Source organism: Aythya ferina (genome assembly GCF_964211825.1).
Source record: "Aythya ferina genome assembly, chromosome: 4".
NCBI lineage: Eukaryota > Metazoa > Chordata > Aves > Anseriformes > Anatidae > Aythya > Aythya ferina.
Genome location: NC_140300.1, coordinates 3,309,403 through 3,333,739, shown reverse-complemented (window position 1 = coordinate 3,333,739; position 24,337 = coordinate 3,309,403). Strand labels below are relative to the sequence as shown.

The following is a 24,337-nucleotide window of genomic DNA, read 5'->3' as shown; positions in this document are numbered from 1 at the left end:
GCCTTCACACCACAGCTGGTTGTTGGTGAATGGCACTGGGTCATGCTCAGCATTGCAGCCCAATTCTTCCTTGTGTTTTCTCAAACTTCTTTTGGGCTCTGGGCATTGACAGCTTCCCCCACACCTCCTTATGTGACCCACAGCGGGGACACCTACACCATGAGAGGTGAGGAACAAGGGCAGGTTCATGACCCTGGAGGTTCTGGGATCCCTGACTCAGTCTGCAGCTCCAGGCCACAGATTGCACCATTTCCTCACTCTCAAAGTGAACATCGAGGGATTTCTCCATGCCAAGGCATCAGAGAGGAGATTATAGCCATCTGTCTTGCACAGCTAATTGATACCAGGCCTCTGTTCCTCAGGGGAATCTCTGAGGGAGCCAAGCCAAAGAAGGTCAAAAGAAATGACCAAAGGACATGGATGACATGGATGTCCCAGAAAACGAGGAGGGCAGAGACCACCGTCACCCTGGGGTCTCCTCGGGGGGGAAATCTTCCAGCCAGTCCAGTGACCACCCCCTCCTTGAAGACAGAGTTCATCATCATCATGGAGTTCGGTCTGATTTGTCACCCAGCTCCCAGAGGAACATCTCGTGTCACCCAAGTCCTTCCCCTTCTTGTTTAAATAGCCTAGTGCAAGGGCCGGGCAGGATGTCACCCCAGTAACCGGGAGTCATCTGGAGAATGTGGCTTAGAGGGACAGCCATGCTCCTCTCCCTGCCCCCTCCCCAGGGTCCCTGTAGGATGTTCTGCAACTCAGCAGAATATCTCTGTGTTGTAATTTTGTAGGGATGCAAAAGTTACCTTAACAGAGATTCCAAGTGGGGAGACATCCCCGGGACAATCTGAATGATAACATCCATTTGTCAATGCATGTTTTGATCTTCTCCAACAACCAGAAAGACTTTCTTCAAACAGAAAATAAAATTGCCTCAACAGAAGCATTCTGCCCTCTCTTCTCATGAGAGATCAAGAGTGAGAGACCTCCGTTCCTCACTGCTTGCGTCATTTCTTTTCTTCTAAATCAACGGCTTCATTCTGTGTCCAACCCAGCATGGCTGGGGGTGGAAGTATTGGCTTTTAGAGCAGCCAGGGGTGCAGGGCTGAAATGTCTGATGGCATCCACGCTGCTGCAAAGCACAAGCATGTTGTGCAGATCGGTATGTATTTGCATTTGCAAACCTGAAAATGGCTATTCCAGGTACAAAATTGGCAGTTTTACTGCCTGCGGGTGATTGATTGGCATCTTTTGCATTAAATTGCTGGGAAGTGGTGTGGTACATAAGTGAGGAAGGAGGAGTCAGAAACAAGAAAAGAAAGCCAGTAGGCAGAGGTTAAAATGAAGATGGAGAAAAGATCCATCTGTGCAGCCTCTTCCCTTCCCCTTCATTTATGTAGCTATGACAGAAGACAGGCCAGAGCCAGCAGCAAAAGCAAACCAGCCTCCTTTGACCTTCTTGTCGTAATATTTGGGTGTGGATTCAGCCTCCTGCACACCTGCAAAGAACACGTCATTCTCCTGGGTGCAATGGCCCAAAGTAAGAGAAACGTTTAAACAGATGCCGAACTCACGAGATTCCCCAGTAGTGCATCTGGACACCGGACAGAGAAGGAGGATTTCATTGGGAATTGCCAGTTGGAAAACAGAGCGGAAATGTCCCAGGTTTAACAACCTCTAGTTCAATCACTACTCATAGCTCCGGGGCAGCCCTGTCATGCCAAGTTTCCATGGCTTTCTTACCATGCGACCAGCGGGCTGAAAACCTTGGCAGTTCTGGGCTCACCCAGGGAAGACTCCTGGATCCAACACAAGGAACCTGGAAGGCCCGAGTGCCCTGGCTCTAGAGAGGGTTTTCTAGTGCTTGGAGACTTCCTGCTGCAAATATGTTAGTTTTGGAGACTCTGAGACACTCCACATTCCCACATTCAAAAATTCCAAAGATTTGCATGATTTCTACTCCCTGATCTCCTGTATTACTCAAACCAGGGAAAACCTAGAGAAAGTAGCTGGGAAAGGGCTTCATATCTTCTCTGCCCTGTGGCTGGGGATGCTTGAAAAGAGGGAAGCTGCCTGGTGGTGCAGATCTATCTAGTGGTGGCTGGCTCTTGGCATAGCTGTCTACATGTAACAACCATTTCTGCCTCAGCTGGGAGGTTCTCAGGGTTCCAGGGATACATCGCTTTTAAGCAACAGTGTGCATTGGAGGTTCTTGGAATTTTATTTTTTTTTTTTTAATTTATAGTTCCTCAGAAATTTTCATTAAATTTTATTGCATTCTGTTTTGGAAAGAAAGCAAATATCAAAGTGAAATTTCCCACAAACCAGACATCTGGATTTCAACCAATGACCCTGTATTGACATACTCTGCAAAAACTGATCTTTAACAACTCCACCTCTTCACATTAAAATCATTGGGGTTCATGATTCATTCTGACTTCACAGAAATATAGATGGCCAGGGCTGGAAATGATCTTAAGAGATGACCTAGTCCCACCTTTGACTTCAGGTCAGAGAAACTTGATCTTGCCTATATAATGAGTTTGAAACAGAGTAGCTCTAAATTCAAATCCTACTTAATATTTTCAATCTTTGCAAAGTTTTTGCCCTCTTTCCCAGTAGCTCCATTGCCCCAGTCTTTGTAACTGGTTCCTTTTACCCTAGGATGCCCCTACACATGACATACACATGAGCACCAGTTCCCTGAGGCTGTATATCTGTCTCATGATGTGAGTTAGCTGTAAGGATACTCTATCAGCAGACATTCCCAAGCAGCAGAATTTTCAGAGGAGTACAAATTATCTCAGGTATGGGTTAAGTGCATGAAAACATTATATACATCATTCAGAAATAATTATTTGTCTTTAAAATAAATTAAATACAAAAGCTTATTTGATCATATTTTTAGTACACCTGGAGAATATTGTTATTTGTTAAAAATGCAATACCATCCTCTTGATGCTAAAAATTTGTCACCTTCAACCATGGCATGCTCTGCAATGCTTTGCTTGATTCAGTGACAGAAAAATCTCCAAATTCCTGACTAGACAGTTGGAACCCAGTGGGAGAGACAAGCATTACCACTGCTCTCTTTGCTGTCTTCACTGAAAAATTCTGTTGGTGATGTTGTAAGTAGAAGTTGGACCAGAGACCTTCAGAGATCCCTTCCAAACTCACTTAATCCGCGTATCTAGAATCAGATCCACTTGGAAAGCCATAAGTCAATCAGGTTCTGACCAACTCAACTTGTTATACTTCAATTATTCCACTCCTGGCTTTTTGTTCCATAATCTTAAGCCACTTACCACTGGATAGTTGATGACCACTTGTGTGTCAGCGTTTCAGGCCAGTGAAAAATATGCTGGAGATGAGAGGTGCATATTGTGATCTTTGACTCCTTCTGGGACAAAAGGGACGAAACTCAGTTGAACTCAGGAGGAGTACACTCAGTCATCCTTCCCTGTTAGCAATCAGCTGGGGAACGACATGCCCTGGGTACCCTAAGGGGACAGCCCTCCCTCTGCCTGGAGAGGCTGCTAGGAAACATCTTGAGCTGCTGGTTGGGTCTATGAGAGAAATTCATGAGAGAGGAAGTTTGGGGAAGGTTTGGGGACTGCTCTTTCCAGAAACAAGCTGAGTTACATAACCACTTGAAGCAACTGCAATCTGACCTTTTCTCTTCTGGGCAAACTTCAGAGTTACGGAGGCACACAGGAATCTATAACTCTCTGCGATCTGATTGACTAATTGCCTTTGCTGTTGCTGTTGTCTCTTCTCCTGTGACTCACCTCAGCCCAGTCCCACTTATCTTTCCCTGCACCAGTACAGCCAAATACCCTCTGCCTATCCATCACCATGTGCTTCGTGCAGAGATCTGCCAGCAGGTCTGAAATGGGTTTGCCTGAATCCAAGATCAGCCCAGGCTCCGCTCCAGGGACCTCTGCCTTTTCTGCTCAAGCTAGAACCTAGTGGTGTTAGCAATGGTAGTGTATTAATGCTTTGAAGTTGTTTTTAGGAAGTGTTAAAGAGGTTATTACACTAGGGACAGTGCAGCTGAGCTTTTCTGACTTTTCAGTCTTGGAGGATATTAGAAAAAAAAAAATACACCTGAAAAGGCTCAAACTTAGAAGTTAGCCCTTGGGTAGCCACGTGGTTATGTGCAGCATATGGAACCAAATAAGCCCTACTTTCATGGAAATTCATTTGTGGGTTGGAGAGATTTGAGCCTTCTGAGTGTAAAGAACATACCTAAAATCCTCTGAGGTGCTATGGAAGACTTCACCTCCAGATACCTGAGGCTGAAGCACCAGGCCTCCTTTTGGGACCCCCATACAAACATAACAGCCTTAACATTTTTGTCTTCATCCCCCTCCCAACACAGTCACACTGAGACTATTTAGTTTTAAGAGCATGGCTCACTTAGAAAAACATTTTTTTTTTTAATTGTCAAAGAATTTATCTGGCTGCAAGCAGTAATTACTGCCCTGTTGCCTGCTATCTTGGGTCACGTACTCCAGAATTCAAATGCACATGCTGAAAGGACCAGGCTATTCATGTGATGCTCCATGGCCTGATGCATAATTGGGAGATAGCAGCCATTGGCACAGAGCTGGGATCAGGGGATTTATCTGCGTTTCTCTAGAGACAAATGCCAGGAGGTCACTCCATGTGTCATCGTTCAGCATCCAAGGTACACTTGGAGTAAAGCGTGTTTATTAAGGCACTCCTCAGCAGTGATTGCTTGGCAGGCAGGAGAGAAGCAAGACCAAGCCAGGCTCTGGCGTAGCTCTGAAAAGCCTCTTGGAGCTACAGCTGGCTCCTCAGCATAGCTGTCTGCTGCTCCCAAAAAACAGGCACAGTGGTGAGAGGTCCTGTGTGCCAGGGGGACCTACAGGTCGGGCTCCTAGCAAGGAAGAGTGTTGAGAAATGGGTGACAGTCATGGGATTTGAGATCTTTTTTATGAGAAAGACTTATAAAACATCTAACACCTGGGGTCAGACTCAACTAAAGAGAAAAATCCACAGCACACCTCCTTTTGCATGGATTTACGTGGACAGGCACACAAGGGACAGATGCTCTTACCCTGAGGACATCTTCCCCTATTTCTGACATGCCTACATGGGGTTGAAAAATCCTTCTGGAGGGAAACTAGTATATTCCTGGAAAAATATGAAAACAGCTGTGATGCCATCCCACCACTTGCTTCGGTCCCTGTGGATTACCTTGAAGTCTCAGGCTGGTTTCCAGTGCAGTTTATTCCATTTCTGAGACTCTCAGCAAATTTTACCTCGCCCTTATGGGTGACAGCAGCATGGCAAAGGAAAAGGCAGAGAGCCCACACTGAGCAGGGTATAAAAGGCCAAGAAAATAAGGTGGGAAAAAGATCAACCAGGTAGAGAGAATGGGGAAAGAAGGGAGTTACATGCCCAGCACCACCACCAAGAGAAGCACTGCAAGGTGCTGGGGGTGCTGGGACACAAAACCTCCCGAGCCCTGGCGGTGCTGCTGTGCAAGACTGCAGCACCACCGAGCAATCCTCAGAGTCTGCCAAGTGTTTGAACAAGGCAGGGCTGCCCTGGGGTTGATTTCCCTCATTTGGGCATGGTCAGGAACAAGCGTGTGTCCTTTGGCACCTGTCCCTGCAAAAGTGAGGTGCAACCACAGAGAGGAGGGGAGAGAGCAACAGGGTTGCACTGACAAGGAGCAGGGGGTATTTCAGTGGGGGTGTTAGCACAGTCTGCACAGAGAAAACTCTAGGTATGGGAAGGGCTTTTTTTTTTTTTTTTTTTTGCCTTTTTTTTTTTTTAACATGCCATTCTGGTGGTTTGAGTTTTGTTTTTTTTTTTTTTTTAATCTCTTGGTCTGGGTTGCAGGTTTTCTGCTGGACTGAGTGTAGAGAGTACATAGGTGAAGAGGAAGGGACATTATTAGATAAACTCTTTTCACTTAGTGTTACATCAACACATCTGCTCCTTCATCTCCTCTGGGGTCTTAAGCAGGTGGGCCCCAAAAACAGGGCATGAGGTTAGGCACCAAACAAATCACAAGGACACCCCAGGCTGTTCCCACTAGCTCTGTCATGTCCCCAGAGCTGAACAGCAGCATTAGCAGGTCATGCAATGCTTTCTTCAGCAGCACAAGAAATTCAGCTTTAATGCTGCTGGGACCTAAACGACTGTTCAAAGCTGGCTCTGTTCTCTGCTCATGGCATCCACAGGGCCACACAGACATTGCCAGCAAGTGGCAGCAGCTTGCTTTGAGAGGAAGGTCCCAGAGAGAGCTCTGTGGTGCTTGGTTCTTCCCAGCTTTGTTTGCTGAGGGCAACTGCCAGCATACCAAAGGATATTACCTCTGGATGTGAGAGTGCAGGGAGTCTAACTGGTTTCAAACATCAACATTGCAGCTCTCTGTAATTAATTTAATGTTGACATGATCCCCAAGAAGTAAAACCTTCATTATATTCAATTAAACCTCCTGACACAGATGCTTGACTTGTTGTCAGCCCCTCTAATTTAGAGCAAATGCATGGAAATGCAGACATCACAGCATATGCGTGTCAAACCCAGGGAAGAATCTTGCAGTGGGGAATAAAGTCCAACACTATTTCCAATTAAAGCAGTTTTTGGAGCAGATCAACAGTTTCTCAAACAGTTCTTGCACTTATGATACCTGGAGACTCTCTGTGACATGGCAATTTTTACACCTCTTCTATATTCAGGTCCCACCTCATTTTGGAATTGAGTTTGCTACTCATGGTCACAGTTTCAAAGCTGGAAAGCTCTGACTATCTGCTGTGATTTACTGATGACTGCAACCCGAAGTGCCTTGTTCAATAATTTCTTCAACTCAGCCCATTACTCAAAAACAGCTTTTTTTTTTTTTCTTAGAAAGACATTCAGCATTAACTCAGAACTGCAAATAATGGAGAACCCACGTCTCTAGTCATGTTTTTGCCAGTAGCTTTATATCTTTGCTATTATAAATGACTGCTTTCTTTCCAGTGTAAATTTATGTAGCCATAACTTCAAGCCATTAAGTTTTTTTCTACCATTTTTGGCTGGATTAAAGAGTCTTTTGCTATCAGAAAAGGCTTCCCCACTACGTCACCGCAACACATGAGCAAGTTGCTTCAGTTTCTCTTGGATAATGCCAATAGATCAAGCTGCTCTAACATCATGTTCTAAGTCAAGTTTTCCAGACCTTTTCATCATCTTGTAGAGCTCCTCAGAACGTTTTTCATCTCCTTGGCTTCTCTTCTGTGTTGTGGGCAATGACCTGGGACATGGCTTTCCACAAGAGCTACCTCCATTTTTCACTCTTGGTCCAGTTCATCTGTTCCTTTTCTTGGCTTGTTTATTATCTGAGCTTTCATTATTATTACCAACACTTTATGAATCACTGCTCCTAGGTGGATCACATGTCTTTTTGCCAGCAGCCTTGACAGCCTTTCTGTGAGGGAGGTAGCTGAAATATCAAGTCATCAACTGTTACTGGAAAGAAATGTATTTCTCCGAAGAACCATTTCACCAAAATGTTCTCATGTGCTGCTATTTGGGGAGGGGACACATACACACACTCATCCAGAACTGACAATATTACTAATGTACATAATACTGGGATTGATACTAGGAGGAAAAAAATCCTCCTGTTCAGGAACAATTTTCATGTTAAATGCATGTGGGTTTAATGAGAGTTCAATGTGCAAATATTCTTCAAATCTGTGCCATAACACTTATGTTAGGACCATCAGATGGCTTATCCTCTCCCACTGCTACAAGCTATTTGTCTCTGGGTACAAGCAAGTTGATAGTCTTGAAGTCACTGGTGTTGTCTGAGACAGATGGTTTCAGCTGCCAAAGAAACTGCTCTTTTCAGCGTTTTGAGTATCTGGAGGAAGTTTGTGAGGGCAAAATAAGAATCTGGAACTACAGAAAGCTTCTGTCTGTGCCTCTGCTCAGGGTCTGATGAGCAGAGGGCTTGAGGGCTTACACCCTGAGGGCTTATGTCCTAAGGGTTTGAGGAGCTGGGGCAATGTTGTGTTTCTGCTTGTATTCAGGCAATTTAACATGTTGGATGCAGGAATACAGTGGGTCAGCACTGTAGGGAAGCTGTGTCCTGTCTCAGAGCAAATGTAGAGTCTCTACGCAAGGACAGATTAATTGCACAAGACACACAGGTGACCTCTGTTCACAGCCCAAGAGACCTTGGGGTCCCACTGGGAGCTCCCCCCTGGATCTGCAGGTTCCCTGCCTTTAGACATTGCTGCTACTGGAAGTGCACAAGCAAAGCAAGGTATATATGGCATGGTTTTTATTCCCCTAGCATGAGGAACCACCAAAGTCTCCTCAGAAGGAGGTGGTAAGTGAAAAATAAGTTTGTGATGGTGGAAGAAGAGCAGGTAATAATCACCTGGGAGGACACTAGTCTTAACAGGGGTTGTCCACAAGAGCAGTATATTCCTAAGAAGGGGGGAAAGTCCTCTTAGGGTCATTTCCCTGGAACAAGAAGTGAATGTGCAAAATTGGTATATCCAAGAGACAATTAAGAATCAAGGACACATCAAGGCAGGGAGCACACCCCAGATCCCACAGCTATTACTTCTGAGCAGTGACTGAAGAGCAGAGGAGTCAAAAAGGCTTGTTTACCCAGAGAAAAGGTGAGAGAGAGGCAGGCAGATATCTCATGGGATGTACACAAATTGCCACGAAGATTGAATGTAAATTTCCATCCTTTCCCTTCAGAATCAGAGATTAAAAAAGAAGTAGCGATAGGGCAGAGATGGAGCAGCAAGCATGTCAGTGGAGAACGAGCCTCATCACTGTAATGAGGCTTTCTGAGACACTCATCTCTTCTCAGCAGAGATCCTGTTGCCCTGTGCAGGCATTTAAACCAGGCAGTGCAGCAAGGTTCTTGCATTCTCTCTCCCTAGATTTCTCCATAACATTCCAGGTGTCTGTAAAGGTTGAACAAAGCCACCATGATGGTGGTGGGGCTGCTGCCAGTTTTCTTCCAAGTGTCTCTGTGCTTGTCCCAGGTTCATCTCTGATGCTAGCAAAACCAGGCAGCCAGTTCTTTGCATCTTGTGTCTTTTTATTTTCTATTCAGCCATGACATCCAGGTAGATGTCTCAGATAAGAAAAAAAAAAAAAAATGATGGTTTGGGTTTTCTAGGTTTGTCACCTCTTCCCACTGACAGGTTGTGACGCCGTTGTGCATGGTTATCTCCTGGAGATTGCTCTGGTCTGGGCATGGCCAGCTCTCCCCTCCCGTGATGCGAGGTGACCCAGACAGTCAATCCCATCCACGTATTGCTGTGGATCACAAGTCCTGGCATCCTACAAACCTTGTGTGGGCCATGGGTGTGCAGAAACCCCCACTCATCACTGGGTAGCAAACACCCCTCTGGGGACAGTTCTTCCCACAAAGCACAAAGTGATATCCCTTGGCCACATCAACAGTACCCAAAGAGATTAGGGGTCAATATTAGGGGTCAAATCGTTAGCCATGCTCTTGGCACTGCCACAGCCAAACCCTCCCAAACAGGGATCTGCATGTGCATACATCCCTTGGCTCTGCTGCCCACCAGAAATCTTGGCCAAAAATTTGGCCAGGGTCCCTACTAGCAGTCAGGGTGCCCCTCAGTCACAAACGGATCCCTTACCCTGTCCCTGCTCACTTTACCTACAGAGATACAGCTTAAGTGTACAGCTGCTGAACAACCAGATAAGGGACATGCCATGAGATATGACATCAAGACAGCTGACATGAGCCGCACCATGGAGATGGGGGCAAGGGCTGAGCTGAAGGATCAGGAGGGGTGTCCTTTGCCAGTGACCGATGCAACACTAAGCCTGAGATCTTATCTCTTCGATTTAAGGGCTTCAGAAACTGTTGGGAGTGATGAGGATGTTGTTATCTCGGCATTCCACTTGTATTTTTGGAGCCTTGTTACAGTGACCCATTGTTTTCTGGGGGGTGAAAAAAAAAAAAAAAAACTCATTAAGGAGTGTAATGTTTTTAGAGCTTGGTATCAGCTGATAGCCAGCTTTAGGGTTGGGGGAGATACAAAGCAGCTCTCAGCTGTCTCATCGGAACAACTTCAGGCTGGGGAGAAGGAAATACAAACTTTTTTAAAAGTTTTGCTTCTTGTCAGAAAGGCAAGCGATGAGAAACTGCAGATTTTGCCATGCAAGCCAACCCTAGAAGGGCTGTGCCTTGCAGCTTGGTGCGGAAACAGGGCTTGTGTCGGAGGATTTTCCGCACCAGTCTTGACAAGAAACACGCAATTGCCTGGCTGGTCTTGAATAACCACTCCCAAGCCTGCACAGCCAATCCTGATTTTTGACGAAGGCTGAAAATACCAACCTCCCCCAGCCTTTCTTCCCCACCCTTTCCTCCGTGGCGTCATAGTGCGTTGCTCTCCCAAGGATGGTATTCAGCATCCTTCACAGCCCCGGGAAGGGGCACGGGCTGTGAGCGGTGCGGTGCCAGGCTCCGTGGCTGGTGACGTGCTGTCTGCTTGATTCTGATATAAACACAATGTCCTTGGGACCGGCATGGTGGAAAGGCACTGAGGAAGCTCCCACACCTCCTCTGATAGCGTGTTTGCTGAGCGCTGGCATCCCGCCACCAGCGAGTTCTCCATGAGCCTTGCCAGCAATCAGCTGAGAACAGGTTTCCACCTTTTAGGTCAATAGTCCCGTCTCTATTTGTGGCCGGGCGATGTTCACCCACCCAAGGTGAGATCTTCTCGTTCCACAAACTAAGTTAAAATCAGGGCTCGTGAATTTTGCTCTGGGGGAGAATTTTTCCTGTGTTGGGTTGGGCCCAGTGAAAAATTGCCTTTTTCCTTTGTGCGGTTCAGATCTGGCCTCAGTGTACATAAAATGCCATGTGTTCCCAGCAGGATTCAGCCCTTCCAAAGCCTACCCCACAGCCAAATCTGATCCACATATTTACGAGCTTGTAAACAGGACGGGGCGGGTGAGTTCACATTCTTAGAAAACCAAGTGCAGAGAAAAGAACTTCTGAGTTGGAAAAACAAAGAGTAGTCTTGGGACGGACCCAGCACACACAGTGGTTTTTCCAAGACTCGGATGACTTGCTTGGGAATCATTCCCCTCCATTCCTTTTCTCCAGGATTTCCCAAGCTTGCCATTTAGTTGGAAAAAAAAAAAAATACGCGTTCTCAATATTTCTTACAATAGTGGAGGTGACAGCTTGATAGAAAAGGGACATTTCATCTTGGAGATGGGTTGAAGCCAGGCTTTTCATGGTAGCCACAGTGGATCAGCAGTTATTTGCAGAGGAAAGTTTCTGAAGATGCTAAGGGCTGTTGAAAGGAGTTGCACAGAGGAAGCCACTTGCAGTGCTCAGCACAAAGTGCCATTGCACTTGCCAACAAATGCAAGAACGAGAGGTCTAGAACAGTGGTTCCCAAATTGTGGCCTCCAGACCTTGATGAAGGTTCAGTAAATGGTTCATGGAAAACAGATTATTAAGGGAGCCATGCAGTCTGTAAAAACTGTTGAGGATTAACAGTCTTTGGTTCCAAAAAGCTGGAGAACAACTGGTCTAAAGCCCCGTGCTATGTTCATTCACTATTTATAGATAGCAAAGCACAGAGGTCTGTGGCAAGGGCTGAAGAAACATTTCTTCAATCTTCTTGCAAAAGAGCTTTAATGACATTCCATGAAATATATGTGTCAAACAATTTATCAGAGGGATAAATCATAGCAGCAACTCTACTAACTTACCCTCTTTGCTGGAAAGTTTGTCATCACAATACCTCAGGTTTTCTCAAGTTCTGTCTTGTGATGAATCTTCAACAGATCCCTCCCGAATCCTTTTTGCTGTCTCTCTTCCTAGATTATGGGGGACTTTTCTTGGTATTCAGCTAAATTCTCTGCTCTCTCTACACTATGCTTTCATCTCTCTAAATTACAGCACTGATGATCATAAAGTTTTTGTTGATTTCTTCAAAATAGTGTATGAAGGGAACATTGTTTTAGTTGAAAAAGTCATGCAATATTTCCTAACATTGATTAGATGTCACACTAGTGTGAGGTCTATTGGGAACCTCTTCCAGCAAAGACTAAAAAACAGATTCATTGGATTATTCCTGTTTGACTGTGGTCCACTGGGAGGAAACAGAAACCCTCAGCAGGTGCTGATGACAGTGATGTTCTGTGTGGATGGGTTGCTCCTACTTGTGTTGCTTGAAAAAGGGGCATTCAAGTCAAATTTTGTGTCACGGGGTGAGGAACAGCAGAGAGGGGAAGGGAGGAGGGTGTTTGGTGAGGTGGTGGTGACCTCCTGTGCTCATAAACAAGCTGCCATGAGGCTACAAAGCACAGAATTATTAGTATCATGTTTGGTATCATTACTGGTATCATTACTGGTATCATGTTTGTGTCACTGGTGAGCCCACACAGGACTCCCATGGCAAGACCTTCCTGCTGAGGACACCCGTCCTTTGCACAAATGAGCCACGGAAATGCTCCTCGCTGAACGACACGCCGATTTTTGACTTCCCCAGAGGGAACCTAGCAACATCGAGCGACCGTTCTGTTCATTCAGATCCCGAGCCAGATGGAAATTTTCTTTTCAGAGTCGGCTCCAAGCTTGTTTCCTCTCTTTAGCCATGCGGGCAAGAATCTCACTGAGGTCTCTGTTGTGCTCACTGTAACATCAGCAAGCAAATTCCAGTTGTCTTCCTGCTCAGACAGAAAGGCAAGAGCTCTTGACATGCAGCTCGGTTACCCTGACTTTTTCCTTCTCTCTGGAGACCTATTATTGCTATTTTTCCTCATTTGTATCAGGCAAATAAGAACCTTCCTGATATCTCCCTTTGGATTTGCCAAATTGGCCAGTCTTACAGACGTGGGTTTGTTGCTTTTTTTATTGTTATTATTTTCCTAATTTTATTTATGTCCTTTTGCTGAGTCTCATGATTTTAAGGTTTGTTTTAAAGTCCCCTTTGGGGTTGGAGCCAGGCTATTATCTGTGAATTGTTAAGGAACAGGCAGTTGGATATACATCTATCTTTCCCAGGCGTAAGACATAGTGCAAAAATACTACCTTTAAGGGAGTCTGTACGAGGTGCCAGATGAAAAAAAAAAAAAAATCTTTGTCTTCTTATTCTTGTGACTCATTTTTAAAGCCCATCCTCCTACTGACTCTGTTGAGTTGAGCATTATCTGTGGCCCTGATTCTGCTGCCCAGCCTCTCTCCTTCTCAGCAAATGGACCAAGCAGTCCATCTTGACACTGAATTTTAGACACATTTTAGACACTGAATTGTCCGTGTTTTCCACCACGTTGTGAGCAAAGCCCTTGTGATGACAGGTTCATCAGGTGGCCCAGGATTAATGGTCAGCAGCAGTCTTAAGGCTTCATTGCAGGCATGGGGGAGCTAATTGCCTTCATTAATGTGTAAGGCAAGTATTCAGTCCTGCTCTTCATTTCCTTCCAAAATTTTCACCTAAGTAATTTCCAAAGATTTGTTATATGGAGAAGTGAGCTTGGTTTGCAGTATTCAAGGCCAGTTCTTGTTTCAAAGTATCTCTCCCTTTGCTCTACCCAGCCCTGCCTGATTCAGAGCTCATACTGAATATCAGAAAGCAGGGAAAAACTCTCAGTTCTCATCCTGCTGACAGATATGGTTTAAAATGATGGTTTTATGATCATGCCACAGGGCTACAGATTTGGAAATCATGGGAATCCATTCTTGGCTCTTCTACAGACCCAGGGCTCTGTATGTCAACTACTGTTCAGTGGCAGGCTACAGTCCCTAACAGTAAATGAATTATCCTTTCGTTATTATGAGCAAGACATTCTTCTTTATAGATCCCTAATAAAAGATGGAAGGCAGGATATTCAGTTCAGGGTAACAAAGCTTTGTGCATTATGTTTGCCCAGTGGTTCCCAGCAAATCACTACAACTTTCTCAGGAACAAAGCTAAGTACCAGGAGTCAGACACTGCTAAAAAAAGTTAACAAATCCCAGACAATGATCCCCCAGAGCATGGGCTGCAGCATAGACTAGAGCAGACTGTGTACTTTACAGTCCCTGGCACAAAGCCTCTCTTGGCCCCGTGCAATGCCCCAGTGGTCCTACAAAAAAATTACTCTCTTGCAGGAGTTGTGAGTCTCCGGTAGAGTGGATCTTCAGTCTTGAATAGATTCTTTACATTGCATGCCCTGTGATGTGGCATGAAGGCATATGGATGTAATTAAGGGTGCAGAACCTGCTGGGGCAATGCTGTGGGACTGCATAGTCAAGTCCTGGTGGCCTTTTGAGAGCAGTCCCTGGAGTGAATTTGCTCCCTGGACACAATTTATCCAGAGAGATCTAGCTGGAACATGCTGAACAAATTAGCACTTTGCACAATCTAAGACTTGAAAGCCCTTGTTAGGTTTCTGTGAGGTAGCAGTGTCGATGTACCTGTGTGACTCTCTGTGCCACCCTTCACCACCATGGGAGGTTTGCTGATGAAGCAGTCCCTATCCTGCACATGAGGGATGCATGAAAACATTTCAAGACTCCTCCTAAAGCAGGAGGAGGCCACCGGATCCCAATGGCATTAAGGGTGAAATTCATCTACAGTAATGTTATTTGCCCATAATATGGTGTGTCCCCAAGAACGAGACATCTGGGTCCAGACAGCAGAGACTGAGTGTGATTCACCTGGCCAGTAGGGATTTATGCTTCAGGATGAGGTGGATTGCTCCATCCTTTCCATTGGCAGTACTGACTAAGTCACTGAGTGTAAGAACAGCCCAGGGACCTGCTTAGGTAACTACTTAGTAACTAATGTTTGGGGATTAGAGAAATAGACCAGTAAATATCAGAACAGGGCTCTGCCACATTATGATTCTCTTGCTGATGGGCAAACTGCAGTCAGTCCTCGAATTTGAGATGCTATTGAAAACACCAATGTTTTCCAGATCCCTCATCCCCTACAAAGCTGGCATCTTCTGTCTTTGCAACTTTCTGGCTGCCCTTAGCCCTAACGCCATTCTTCCCTGGGCCCCAGCACATTGACCCTGGGTACCAGATACATTCACCCTACCATGGGTTTTGGCATTGCTGGAGCTCTCCAAGAGGAGCCAACCATCATCATGGGAAAAAATAATGCAGCGATGGGCAGGGAAGGGGTGGCTTCTCCATACTTTTCTTTCCAGCAGGGTCAGGGTGCAAAAGTTCGAATGATCAGGCATGCCTACATGCAAAGATGCATACAAGCAGCTTTAGAGGGTTTTCGTTGGCGTGACAGAAGCTGGGGCTTATCTGCAGCTTGTTTATGGGGTCGGGCCACAGCTGGAAGGCTCGTAGGCCTGAGGAATTCCACCCGATATCCCAACGCCATCGTCCTCCAGGGAAAATGCCGGAGTCACTGCGAACACGCTGTCCTCCTCCCAACGCCAAGCAGCTCTTGGATCCGTCCTAGGAGGGCAGTGAACTCCCCCATCACTCCAAGACATGCCACCAGCTGCAGGGAGGCGTTAACCCTCTAGAGACCCTGATATGCCTATGGATGCCCAAAGGAAGTTGTCAATTGTGGATGGAGGAGAAGGTCACAAAAGTCTGGCCAGATGTTGAGACTCCCAGTCCCACACGTAGGCAGAAATCCTTGCTGATTTCCAGCCCTTTCTCCCATCACTTGGCAGCCACGTCAGGAATAGCATCCTTCATGGAGGTCCCACAAGGAGATGGCGAGGTGGGGTGCAAGCTGGGTAACGGGTGGAAAGTGGCAGCCCATGATTACTTTGGATGAAATGTAATTAATTTACTTTGCAAGAGACAGAAAGAAAATAAGGAAGAGGCTATGACAGTTTCTGTGGCCAGGAGCTTCAGCAACCTCACTACTTCCCACCCTGTTTTTTTCTATACCAGCTGCAATTCTCTTGCCTTGCTGCTCTGACACATCCTGAGGGAGTTTCAGTTCCCTCCTGACCTTGGAGGCTACATTCAGGAGAAGCTCAGCTGTCCCAGGGGCCTAATGCTATGTATGAATTTCTGGAACTTCCTAACTCATGAATAGTTGGGTTGGCACCGTGGTAGATTTTTTTTTCTTTACAGTGAGTTTGTCCAATCATTTTTGAATGCTTTTAGCATCCATGGGCTCCTGTTGAGGAACACGCTCTGAGATGAACCACCCCCTTATCTTCATTTTCATCCTACCACCCACTACCCTTCGTCCTCCTTGGTGCCCCTTGTAGTGGAAAAGGTAGTGAATAATTGTTCTCTATTAACACGTGCAGGGTCTAACTCTCCATGAGCTATTTGTATCCAGAGCCATTCCTCATACAAAGTTCACACCAAGCAACAGCAAGGTGGTTTCTCAGTCTAAGTGATCCTGCTGGTCCTTGAATTTCCATTCATGATGTCAGAGCACTGGGGCATCACTTTGGCTCTTTGTCTCACCCACCTGCTCTCACATCTGCAGCATTTTTGTGCCCTGGACTATTCAGGACATGCTGTAAAAGCAGGGACCTTTTAAAACAAAGATGCTCCTGCCAATTGCGGCAGAAAGCAAGCCTGCTCACAGATTCTGGCTGCATACTGGGAGCCAGGGCCAGAATTTAGATTGGACTGGATCCACTTTCACTTGTGCATTTGTCTTTTTTCCTTGTTTTGCTTTATTTTTTTGTGTGCTGAACACTGGGACCAGCAACTCTCCAAACAATCCAGTGATATCACCTTCGGCTGAGTCATGGAGAGGGCAGGGTGGAGAAGTGCAGACAGGGAAAGATCACGAGATTGTGCTAGCTTAAACAGCCTAAAAAAATAATAATAATAATAACAAAAAAAAAGCTAAGTGTTTGGGTGCGTGGAGGGGAGATTGCACCCACATGCATGTTACAGCTTTGGGGACTTTAGCCACTGGGTTCAGAGGTTTGTAGTTAGATATTTTTTTTCCCAGTTATGAGCAGGGTGACAAGCAAAAAATGTGTAGGTATATACATGGCATACAGGCACACATCCACTGTAAGAAAACCAAACAAATTGATTTTTTGCCTTCAGAGCGCATATTTTATTGGTTCAACTTTTGCACCACCAAAAAAAAAATTAAAAAAAATTGATCTTCTGATCACATTTAGAATGTGACTCTGGTCACTTTACATGGTGGGGACAAGCTTTCCCTGAGAATTCACCTGCAGCTTTCTTAATTTTTTAATCCTGCTGAAGATCAAGGGTTCCAGCAGGACCTGCAGTCCTTGTTTAGATCTCCAACATGAGTATGAAGGCTCAGCAAGATTTGAAATGACCTTTTAGAAAATTCCCTATGGACTAAAACTCAAAAGGAATTTTCAACCCCCCAGCAGTAATGTTATAAAAAATGTATATATTAGGAGAATGAAAAGTTCTCAGCAGGATGTCCAGAGCCTTTCTTGACCAGGCAGTGGCAAATAAGAAAGATGAGCCTCTGCCTGGGAGCATCCTAGACCAAGATACAACTGGGATTTAAAAAAAACATGACATGGCACAAATTCTACAACATTTGGGCTCCATGCTCTGCCTTTGATAATGCCCTGTTCTGTCTTTGATATTTTTTGGGCCACATCATCAAAATGTGCTCATACACTGACTGATCAGGCTAAAGTGCTGCTGTATCACTTCCCATTTCTATACTTGAATTTTTATTCCCATTTTCTGTTTCTGAACCTTGGAAGTATCCGTTTCCTGAGCTCTTCAGGTGCCCATTACTCTGTGCTTTCTTCCAGGCATCCCAACATCATCCATGTTCCTATAGAATCACCACTACATAGCCCAGTTCATAAATCCTCTATCAAAATGTCGTTGTGTGCATGAAAGTGAGGGCTAATTCCTTTCATACTTTATTCATTCACTACATAAGAGCCACAAACTCTCCCCTAAGATCTGCTTCCCATTGCCTACCAAGGCAGTCAGATGTTCCAGCATGTACAAAGTCACCAGCCAGAGACCCATTCTGGGGACTCCCTGCCTACTTTTTTCATCCCAGTGTGATTGAATGAGGAAGCTATGGATGCACTCCATACACATCTCTTCCAAGGGGCATGCTTATTTGCATGGTAATGAGGATGGCAATGAGCCCTTTGTCTTCAGATGCACACGAGGTTCTAGAGGGTGAAAAGTAGCCAAAGTTGAAATTCAAGGAAGTCGTAGCTGTGCTTTTTTCCCAGTTTGTCTTTTTTATCTGGATGCTAAAACAAAGAATGTTGTACGGAAACTGCATTGTGCAATGAAGCACTAAACACTAGATATAAATTATTATTTTAACAGCCAACAGGCTAAGCAAGCACCAATCTCTTAAGTAGCCTGGCTCAAGCAGTAATCACTAGCTTCATTTCTAAAGAGTTTCTTCTTTTATTTGCTTTGTTACCATAGCTTTTTTTTTTTTTTTCCTCTCTCTCAAGTTAAAATAAAAGCTACATAAAGCCACAGCTCCTCTAGGAACTGAGAGTACTGCAAACAGGGTCCCCAACAGCACCATACAAGAGATGATGGTAATGAACCCCATTCTACATCGGGTAAACTGAGGCACAGAACCTCTCCCCTAACAAAGGTATGAGTGGGAATCCATGCTTGATGGGCTCCTTCACCTATCTTGGCCCCATATGCTCACACTGAGGACAACACAAGGTCTGCCTGAAGAGCTGAGAGCCAGGGAGCCCCTTGCAGGTAGCACATGGCCTCAGAGTCTGGTTTGCACCAGGATGGAGCATGGAGGAGCCCAGGCAGGAAAACACACACAGGTGTTATTGCTGAGAACTGAGATTGAGGAGAGGAATTGGTGCTGGTCATATAAACCCACCACTAGCCCTAGGAACCCACCACTGGTTCAAGGAACCCACTGCTGGTCCTAGGAACCCACTGATGATCCACATTGCATCAGGATGGTGTGTGGAGCTCCTGGGGGTGGGCTGCAGGCTGCACAAGGAAAGGAAAAGGCTTAAAACCTTGTCTGGATGGAGAACGGAGACATTAAGGAAATGGAGATTGCCCCCAGCACCCCTGGGGTCTTTACTCCTGGTTAACCAAACACTCAGGGCAGTGTTTCTGCTGTGGTTAGAATTCAACGTGGTGATTCAAGCAGCCTAGTGCCAACCTATAAATCTCAGCCGTGTCCCAGAAGGAATAAATCCCTTTAAGCAAACACAGCCACAGCAGGGACACTACAACCCCGGCACTACTTCTCTGTTCAAAACCGTGGGCTCCAACACCAGGGGCTGCTCATTACTCCGCAAACGCCATCCGTCTCCGTGCTGGCCCCAGGTCTTTTCATCACAGAGACATCAGCCCTGCTGGCTGTCCTTATTCACTGCCTCCTGCAGCACATATTGACACCAGCATGTGCTCCAGCCCTTTGACTTGAGTTGGCCTTCGGCAGATATTTAAGCCACACGTCTGCGTATGTGTTTTCCCTGCCTAAGCATCAGAAAATGCTGAGATCTGTCCGTGATGGGGTAGCCCACGTACCTGACACACTGAGTCTGGCTGCAGACTCTGGGCTGATTAGGAATGGGTGTAGGAAAGCTTTGCTGAAATCAGAGCTTTGGGTTTCCTGGATGATGGTTTTTCTCAAAAAATAATAAAATTTTAAAAAATAAAAGTAAAAAAAAAAAAAAAAAAGTAAAAATAAAAAAGGGAAAAAAAAAAAAAAAAAAAAAAACCACTGGGGAGCTTTGATGCAGTCTGTGGAAGTTCAGAGCCTCGGTTCTGAATTTCTGGCTCCTGGCACCTGTTTTACTGTTTTGACACCAGGCTTTTGAGCATGGGGAAAATAATAATGATATCCAGAGCTAATGTTATTTACTAAAATACAAATTAACGCTCAGTCACATGGTGGCATGATTTGTCATCCAGAGCTAAAATTAAGAGAAATTAAGGCTGAGTCAGAAAGTTATTTCAGATCTGAGTAAGGAATACTAAGTGATGGGGCCATGTGGGAGCAACACTGACATCTTCTGGCTGCAAAACAACTCCCCATCTTTTACATCAAGAGCCAGTGGGATCCTTCAGCACAGAAGTAGAAATCAGGGTTTGGGTGGACGAAAGAGCTTTTCCAAGTAGCAGGAACTAGTATAATTAACATTCATAACATATTTTACTTCCATAATGTAATTAACAGACTGTCTCCAAACTCTATGGGCTTGACCTGACGGCTCACAGCTGTGCTGGGTCCATTGCTCTGACCCCTTTTGCAATGGGGGTTAGAAGGCTCCTGCCATGGATATGGTGTTATCTATCTTTTTGCTCCATGCCCTCTACTCCTGCAGATCTTCACTCTGGTCATAACAGCATTGCAAGCCAAGGACCTAATAAAATCATGCCTTCAGCCTTCTCTGCAAAGCTTGCCTTTCAGACAGGGCTCTCCACCACCTGTGCTACCCTGTGCTGCCACGTCCTCCCCCTTCTAACCTTATTTCTTTTAATCTCTTCCTAGGTTCTTTCTTCCCATCTCTGAAGCCCTCGGAAATGGTCTTCAAGGTCATCTTCTGGCTGGGATACTTCAACAGCTGCGTGAACCCCATCATCTACCCCTGCTCCAGCAAGGAGTTCAAGCGAGCCTTCATCAGGCTGCTCAAGTGCCAATGCCACCGGCGAAGACGTCCCATCTGGCGCGTCTACGACCACCACTGGCGAGGGGCCTCCATGAACAGCTCCGTGCGAGGCTCCGAGACAGACCTGAGGCCCAGGATCAGCACCCTGCACAGCTCGTTCCTATTTAACTCCTCCTTGCAGGAGAGGGCCGGTAAGAGGCGAACTCTCAGCTTCAAGGGCTGGAAAATGCTCACTCCGTTCCAGAAGCCAGCGTCCACCCAGCTGAAGGAAAAGATGAACAGCCTTTCTAACAAAATCCGGGGCGGCTCCAGCAAAGGGGGGGTGACAGCCTCCTACAAAACCGAGGTGGAGTCTGTCTCTATTGGGATCCCTCATGACTTTACGGAAACCATTGACTATCAAACCTATGACTTAACAGACTGCTGTGGGCTGAGAGAGACAGATATCTGAAGGCACCGGGACAGCTCTCGATGGTTTCTTTAGCTGTATCTAGCAGAAACGTGAAGGGATGCCACCTGTGGATCTGTCAGGCAGACTGGAAGCAGCAATCAGGTATAAAATGCAGTTGCCCAAAGGTTGTACAAGCTTCCCCCACGGGGAGGTCAGCCCCTTCTATGGGGTTATGGGTTCCTCAAATACGAGCCAATGGCACATCACATTTTAATGAGCTGTGGCAAGAGGGGAAAGTGTGGGGTGGATCTGGCCTTAGGAAAAGAGCTGTTTCCTCCCATGGGATGGTTCTCTTTGACTTTGGAAGAAGCTGTGCAATTAAGGGAAACCAGAACATCTCCTTTGCCTTAAAAATACCACCACAAAAGCTACTGGAAGGATTGAACCCCAACAGGTGCCAACTCTGCCTTAGCACACGTGATAACATTTCCATCCAGAGGCAGCATCCCGAACGGATGCTGTGAGCAGTAGCTGGCAGCTGACCCTTTAGACAGTGGGCTAGGGGCTTGTAGGGCTACAGGGCTGGACAGAACCTGTAGCCCAAGCCTTTTCTTTCAAGAGTGAGCAGACTGCGGTATTCCCGAGCAGAGCTGGGGGATCCTGGCTCTCAGCCATCGTGTTTGCAGTGCCCACAGCTTTGCCACTTCCTCGCAGCCTGGTTTTAGCCCAGAGGAGCAGTCCAGATGCATACACTGATGCCAACAGGTGTGCAGGTCTCTCTTCTCTAACTCCAACCTGCGACGTGTTTCTCATTTCACTTTCCAGTGAGAAATTTGCAACCCATCTTGTTCTAGCCTGCATCCTCTGTGATGTGGAGATTCCTTTTGATGTTGGCCATCCCCAGTCTTTTTCTCTCTCCTTCTTATCCCCACTTGCTCTTTCTCTCAAACAACATGGAATAAAGACGTATTCCTAGCTGTGGCTGAGGAAGGTGGAGTGGGTGAGGCTGGGCCTGTTCCCATTACTCACAGAGCCACAGCTTAAAGGGAGCTGAAGTGCAGTGGGAGCTCCCTCTTGTGGATCCATCTTTTCCCCAGTCGGGACCATACCAGAGCACAAGGAAACAGTCTCAGATTGAACCAGGGGACGTTTAGGTTGGAGATCAGGAGGAATTTCTTCATGGTGAGGGTGATCAAGCACTGGAATGGGCTGCCCAAAGAAGTGGTGGGGTCCCCATCTCTGGAGGCGTTCAAGAGACGTGGATGTGGCACTCAGGGACCTGGTTTAGTGATGGGACTCAGTAGGTCAGGATGATGGTTGGCCTGGAGGGTCTTGAAGCTCTTTCCCAACCTAAAGGATTCTGTGATTCTAGACTCAGAACTCTTTTCCCAAGTGGCTTCCCCCCTCCCTGACACATCAAAGCCTTTGTTGGTTAACAGGAATTACTCTTGGTTAGCGTGGCCAAAAGCAGTGTTGATAAAGTTTGTTTGTTTGTTTTCCCTGCTCACAGCCCCCGAGTGTGAGGTCTTGGTCTAAGGGTAAATAAAGAAGAGGAACATGAAGCCCAAGGGTGGAGACACGATGCTGAGTATGTCCTGGATGGAAACTCATCCACACCAGCACTGTCCCCCAGACCCATTAGGCATATTCATGAATGTGCCTACTGCACGTCCAGCTAATCCTCTTAAGGGTGGCAGTCAAAGGAGATGAAAGTGTCCTAGTACAGCATGGGGAACGTGACTTTCTTTCTGCTGGTTTTTAGTTTTAAAGGAAATTAAAACCAAGGAAAATGTAGATTTCTTTTATTTTTTACTTTCTTTCATGCTGAGACATTCAGAGTGGGCCCTACCTCAGCACCCATAACACCCTCCTGCCTTTTACTCAGTGCAATGGACTTTGAACTGGATGCACAAAGACCTAAGGATTTTGTCCAAATATTTTCCTCCTAGCAGTTAACCCCAACAAGACATATGGGCTGCACTGCACTGGGCACTGGGGAAAGGGCAGCTCAATTTAGCAATTGCTGGCAAGCCGCTCATTCCCAAGAATGAGCTGAAATTACCTCTTACACTTCTCCCTGATCTTTTAACTTTCCTTCTTTCTTTTTTTCCAATTTTGAAATATTTACATTTACAACCTCCAGTCCCTTGAAAGCACGAAGAAGGGAAAGAAAGACTAGTCTGGGGTTTTTCTGCTTCTCCATCCCAATCCTTTACAGGAGAGAAAATGAGGATAAAGTCTGTTTAAGCACACACAAGCATATTATATATCTATTTCTCACCCAAGCCAGGTCCCTTCTTTCATTTAGCACCTTGCATCTGAAGAGTCCGTGCCAGGACTGGAATCTGTACATGCAGAGATTCATTTAGGGGAGACTGGGGCTGCGTTTGCTGACAGGGGAAGGACAGTGTTGTACGAAATACACCCTGAGTATCTAAGCTTGTGCTTTTCCCTTTGAATCCCTTAATTTCTGAGCTCTCCCAGCTTTGGAAAAATGGGCTCAGACCTTCAGGAAATGAATTCGATCTGACCCCGTTGACTTCTCTGGACCGCCAAGTGTGTGACCCGCGGAGGGTATGGCCCCATTTCTCCAAATTCACCAAGCAGGCCATTTCCCAAAGCCCCCGTCCCTTGGTCACCCAGCAGCTCTCACCTCATCGCGCCGGCTTTGTGTCCCTATCGCATCACCAGACCTTGCTGCTTCGACGAGCCGAGTGTTGAGGATGGTGAAGAGCAGCTTCGACGCCAGGAGACTCTCACGAGTCCCATCCGAGGAGGAAAGAAGGTCCCCGTCAGCCTGAGCTGGACTGCAGTTGGGTTGCATTACTATTGTTTACAGTGTGTATATAAGTGTACATTTCCTTTAGCAGACATTGGAATTTTTTATGTATAGATTTTTATTTTTCATCCACAGACGTATTTATTAGCTGGAGTATTTCTGTTTTGTGATTCAAGTAATGTCAGATTGATGTAAGCTCTATGAAACAGAATGCACATATTTTTGTTTATTTGTACCAAATACATGCACAAACCCGTCTAAAACGTTGCTGTGAACTGTGTCTGATTTTTTGAATAGAGGTTGTAGGGGATAAGGGAGAGAGGAAGCAAAACCTGCATATTATCAGCCTTTGTGTTTTTCTCAAGGATTTTTTTTTTTTTGTAATTACACAAGAATTATTCCCATGTGCAAGAATATATGACCAAAAAAAATAAAATCAGAAAATTATATTCTCTGCCTCATGCCACACAGAAGTGAAGGGGTTGCACCAGCTGTGTCTTCTCCCAAAAACAACCTGCTGCAGGAGGGATATGGATGCAGCCATAAACCATGGGAGTAGAGGAGAGAAGGTTATTGAATGAGTTATGGTCAGGAGCAAGATCCAGTGAAAGAATTTC

General features: G+C 45.9%; 1 protein-coding gene across 1 annotated transcript in view; it reads left to right on the top strand.

Annotated features, from left to right (window-relative positions):
• Positions 1-23,983, top strand: part of ADRA1D (adrenoceptor alpha 1D) — a 42,929-nt gene extending 18,946 nt beyond the window's left edge. The window contains exon 2 of the mRNA XM_084519019.1: positions 20,433-23,983. Within this exon, the coding sequence (XP_084375145.1) occupies positions 20,433-21,001 (569 nt within the window). The 3' untranslated portion in view covers positions 21,002-23,983. The remainder of the gene's footprint in view (positions 1-20,432) is intronic.
• Positions 23,984-24,337: the final 354 nt, after the last annotated feature.